Genomic DNA, 5,478 nt, shown 5'->3' on the forward strand with positions numbered 1-5,478 from the left:
ATGAACTACCCAGGGGGACAGCTTGAGGCTCTCCAAAAAAAAAAAAAAAAAAAAACAAAGATGAGCAAACAAAAAAGAATCCAACCCTAACAGAGAGAGCATCCATGAGTGTTAGGGATTGTTAACAAAAGTTAATTTCAAACTCCCTACACATTTGGAACTTTAAATATACACTCTAAATAATAAAATAATTACAACAGAAAGATAATAAAACTACTACAATGCAGTTAAAATGGTACTTAGATGGAAAATTCAATCCTTAAATGCTTACATTGAAAAAGAGGACTAGAAATTAATCAGCTAACTATTTAATTTGCAACTTTATGAAGAAAAATATTTAAGGAAAGTAGCAGGAAAAAAATAAAGCAAAAGAAATAAAACAAAAGGTTTTAAAAGAAAAGCAACAGAGCTGGTTGCAGTGGTAGACACATAGTCCAAGCTATTCAGAAGGCTAAGACTAGAGATCCCTTAACCCCAGGAGTTTGACACCAGCCTAGGCAACAGCAAAAAATCAATTCTTTGAAATAACTGAAAATAAGCAAATCTTTGGCAAGACTGGACACAGTACTAAGAATAAAAATGAGCACATTACCACAGAGACAGCAGGTATTTTTATAAATGTAAAAGAATACTATGAAGAACTTCATGGCAATAAATTTGAAAAGGACAGTTTCCTTGAGAGATGACAGAAAAGGCAGAATGAGTTAACAGAAGCCAGATCAGACAGGGCCTACTAATGCAAGCTGAATTTAATCTATTTAAATTTCATTTAAATATAAAGCCATGGCAGGGATTTCGGCAGGAGACTACCATAATTTGTACTTTAGAAAGCTAAGTCTCAGAGCAGCACCCACAGCTCAGTAGGTAAGGTGCTGGCCACATGCACCAGGGTTGGTGGGTTCAAACCCAGACCCAGTCTGCTAAAAACAAACAAAAAGATAGCCAGGCATTATGGCAGGCACCTGTAGTCCCAGCTACTCGGGAGGCGAGGCAAGAGAATCACTGAAGCCCAAGAGTTTGAGGTTGTTGTGAGCTGTGATGCTACAGCACCCTACGGAGGGCGACATAGTGAGACTGACTCAAAAAAAAAAAAAATAAATAAATAAATTTAGTCTTCTAAAACAAAACAAAACAAAACAAAACAAAATAGCCAGGCATTGTGGCAGGTGCCTATAGTCCCAGCTACTCAGGAGGCTAAGGCAAGAGAATCACTTAAGCCCAAGAGTTTGAGGTTGCTATAAGCTATGATGCCACAGCACTCTACCGAGGGCAACAAAGTGAGACTCTGTCTCAGAAAAAAAAGAAAGCTAACTCTCAGGCAGTGCCTGGAGCTCAGTCGGCAGGGTGCTGGCCACATGCACCAAGGGTGGCAGGTTCAAACCCGGCCTGGGCCAGCTGCAACAATGACAATGCAACAACAACAACAAATAGCCAGGTATTGGGGCAGCACCTGTGGTCCCAGCTGCTTGGAAGGCTGAGGTAAGAGAATCACTTAAGCCCAAGAGTTTGAGGTTGCTGTGAGCTGTGACACCACAGCACTCTACCCAGGGCAACATAGTGAGACTTAGTCTCAAAAAAAAAGAAAGTTAAGTCTCCAAGCTGCCAAGAGGGGGTTGAAGAGGGCCAGCGCCAAGAAGTAAGTGAGGTCATCTGGAGGAAGTGGACAGTATACAAAAGAGGTAGGGGAAAGGATGAGATCCTTCCTACTTACTCTGGGGGGAGCTAGGCCCCATCCTTACCAGATTCGCCACATTGTCGGGTGTCAGTAGAGGCTGCAGGAACTCGGCAGTAATATCTGTGTCTGACTGGCCTGAGATCTGGGCTGAAGCCTTTGAAGTCCCTGAGGGGCCTGGCTCCAAGTCTTTGTCCTCATCATCTTCCCCCAGGTTGGGCTCTGAGGTAGAGAAGGATAACAAGATGCTGGCCCTAAAGAAAGCAGCAGCTCTCACTCTGCTTGGGAATGCCAGTTGGTCCCCGTCTCCAGCCATCCCCAGCAAAGGGGACCAGCACTGTGACAGTGGATGAAGATCTATACTGCAGCCCTGCTTCTGGCCTCAAAGTGCCATATGACCCTGAGTGACTATCTCCCTCTTTCTGGGTCTCATTTCTGATCTGAGAAATGGGATTAAGTCATATCACTTCAGCTGAACAGAGTAAGTTCCAAGAAGACAGTATTATTAACAAAAAAGATCAAGTAATAATTCCATGGAACCTTATTATTTAAAAACTTCTATCTTTAAAATAGTGCTCAAATTTACCAGGAATCAAGAAATGCAAAAACTCAAAACAACCCCCCAAATACTATTAAGAAAGTATGTGTAGGCTCAGCATCTGTGGCTCAAGCGCCTAAGGCACCGCCACATACACCTGAGCTGGTAGGTTCAAAGCCAGTCTGGACCCACCAAATAACAATGACGGCTGCAACCGAAAAACAGCCAGGTGTTGTGGCAGGTGCCTATAGTCCCAGCTACTTGGGAGGCGGAGGTAGGAGACTCGCTTGAGCCCAGGAGTTGGAGGTTGCTGTGAGCTGTGATGCCACAGCACTCTACCCAGGGTGACAACTTGAGGCTCTGTCTCACAAAAAAAAAAAAGAAAGCATGTGTAGTGGTCAGGCATGGTGGCTCATGCCTATAATCCTGGCACTCTGGGAGGCCAAGTTGGGAGGATCGCTTGAGCTCAGAAGTTCGAGGCCAGCCTGTGCAAGTGCAAGACCCTGTATCCACTAAAAAAAAAAACAGATAACCTAGCTGGGCATCATGATGGGCATCTATAGTCCCAAGCTACTCAGGAGGCTGAGGCAGGAGGATCACTTGAGCCCAGGAGTTTGAGGTTGCTATGGCTCTCAATCCTATGTAAGGAAATGGCCAAGGCATCACTTCTGAACTATTCCTTTCAAAAGTGCACAACCTGAATCCAGTCAAAAGGCAAGAGCAGACAACCCCAAAAGGAAGAACAGTATACCAAACAACTGTCCTGGACATCTTCACAACATCAGTCATGAAAGACAAGTGATTTGAGAGACATGCCAACGAAATGCAATGTATGATCCATGCCTTGTGAAGAGTACACAGTTTTCGGTACTGTTTTTATAAACAGTTTCTAAGTTCAAAACAAAAATGTTTAAAGAAATAGAAAAATAGAATTGATAGACAAAAAATAACTTTAAATGTGCAAACCCTTTGCCCCAGCAACCCCATCACTAGGAATCTGTCCTTTGATTAGATAAGATACACACAGGATGGGTATACTATAGCAGTCTTTCTACTTTTAACAGAGGGCAGGTTAAAGTATCCATGTGCACTACAGATTATTAGGCCATCATTAAAAAGAATGCAGATTTGGGGCGGTGCCTATGGCTCAGTGGGTAGGGCGCCAGCCCCATATACTGAGGGTGGCGGGTTCAAACTTGGCCCCGGCCAAACCGCAACAAAAAAATAGCCGGGCGTGTGGTAGGCGCCTGTAGTCCCAGCTACTTGGGGGGCTGAGGCAAGAGAATTGGCTAAGCCCAGGAGTTGGAGGTTGCTGTGAGCTATGTGATGCCACAGCACTCTACCAAGGGTGATAAAGTAAGACTGTTTCTACAAAAAAAAAAAAAGAAGAGAATGCAGATTTCGATGTGCAGGTATAGGAAGAACTCCAAGATGAAATTAAATGAATGGCCAGGCGAGGTGGCTACAATCCTAGCACTCTGGGAGGCTGAGGCGTGTGGATTGCTTGAGCTCTGGAGTTCAAGACCAGCCTGAGCAAGAGTGAGACCTATCTCTACTAAAAACAAAAAACTGAGACAAGAGGATCACTTGAGTCCAAGAGTTGGAGGTGTGAGCTATAACACCATGGCACTCTACTGAGGTCGAAAAAGTGAGACTCTTATCTCAAAAAAAAAAAAAAAAAAACAAATGAAAATAAATCATGCTACAGAACATTCTGCTTAGTATGTTTAAGTATGGAAAAATATAGTTAGATCCCTATCACATGCTTTTTTTTTTTTTTGAGACAGAGTCTCAAGCTATCCCCTTGGGTAGAGTGTCATGGCATCACAGCTCACAGCAACCTCCAACTCCTGGGCTCAAGCGAGTCTCCTGCCTCAGCCTCCCAAGTAGCTGGGACTACAGGCACCCGCCACAATGCCTGGCTATTTTTTTTTTTTTTTGGTTGCAGCCATCATTGTTGTTTGGCGGCCCGGGCTGGGGATTCAAACCCGCCACCTTAGGTGTATGTGGCTGGCGCCTTAGCCGCTTGAGCCACAGGCACCGAGCCTATCACATGCCTTTTAACAAAATAAATTCCTTATTTTACTTAATTTTTTTCTTTTTTTTTTTCCTTTACTTTTCTCTTAGACGGAGTCTCACTCTGTTGCCCTGGGTAGAATGCTGTGGCATCATAGCAACTTCAAACTCCTGGGCTTGGGCAATCCTCTTGCCCCAGCCTCCTGAGAGTAGATGGGACTACAGGCACGGATCACTATGCCCAACTAGTTTTGGTAGAGACAGGGTCTCTTGCTCAGCCTGGTCTCTAACCCGTCAGCTCAAGCAATCCTTCCATCTCAGCCTTCCAGAGTGCTACAACTCGTTTTTTTTTTTGAGACAAGAGTCTCACTTTGTCGCCTTTGGTAGAGTGTCATGGCTCACAGCAACCTCAGCTCACAGCAATCACAGCTCACAGCAACCTCAAACTCTTAGGCTCAAGTGATTCTCTTGCCTCTGCCTCCCAAGTGGCTGGGACTACAGGTGTCTGTCACAATGCCTGGCTACTTTTAGAGACAGGGTCTCACTCTTGCTCAGGCTGGTCTCAAACCCATAAGCTCAAGCAATTCACCCGCCTTGGCATTCCAGAGTGCTAGGATTACACGCATGAGTCACCACTGCTGGGCCAAATTCCTTTTCATTTTTATGAAAAAATAAGTTTTTCATAAATGTTCTAGAAACAAATGTGGATAACTTTATTTTATTATTTTTTTTGAGACAGAGTCTTACTCTACTGCGCTGGGTATAGTGCCTGGCATCACTGTAGCTCACAGTAACCTCAAACTCCTAGGGTCCAGAGATCCTCTTCTCTCAGCCTCCCCAGTAGCTGGGACTACAGATGCCTCCCATAACGCCCAGCTAGTTTTTCTATTTTTAGTGGAAATGGGTGTCTTGCTCTTGCTCAGGCTGGTCTCAAACTCCTGAGCTCAGGCAATCCATCTGCCTTGGCCTCCCAGAGTGGAAGGATTATAGGTGTGAGCCACTGGACCCTGTCCAGCCTACTTATTTATAAAACAAAGGAAAGGAGGGCTCTAGACATATAAAGCACCCTGAAAAAAAACATAAGAAAGTGTTCATACTTGGGGAGTGGTTACTTTTAGAGGAAGACTTTTTATTTTATTCCTTTCTATATAATTTTTTTGGGGTTTTTTGAGACAGAGTCTCAAGCTGTCACCCTGGGTAGAGTGCCATGGCATCACAACTCAAAACAACCTCCAACTCTTTTTTTTTTTTT

At 44.2% G+C, this 5,478-nt stretch overlaps 1 protein-coding gene across 3 annotated transcripts in view; it reads right to left on the bottom strand.

Annotated features, from left to right (window-relative positions):
- The window catches only part of SYMPK (symplekin), a 47,077-nt gene that overhangs the window by 21,807 nt on the left and 19,792 nt on the right, over window positions 1-5,478 (bottom strand). For all 3 annotated transcript variants that reach the window (XM_003799526.3, XM_012811222.2, XM_023518964.1), the window contains one exon: window positions 1,740-1,894. In XM_003799526.3, coding sequence (XP_003799574.2) covers window positions 1,740-1,894 — 155 coding nt within the window. The remainder of the gene's footprint in view (window positions 1-1,739; window positions 1,895-5,478) is intronic.

This window comes from Otolemur garnettii, unplaced genomic scaffold (genome assembly GCF_000181295.1).
Source record: "Otolemur garnettii isolate 467f Iridium unplaced genomic scaffold, OtoGar3 scaffold00152, whole genome shotgun sequence".
Classification (NCBI taxonomy): Eukaryota; Metazoa; Chordata; class Mammalia; order Primates; family Galagidae; genus Otolemur; species Otolemur garnettii.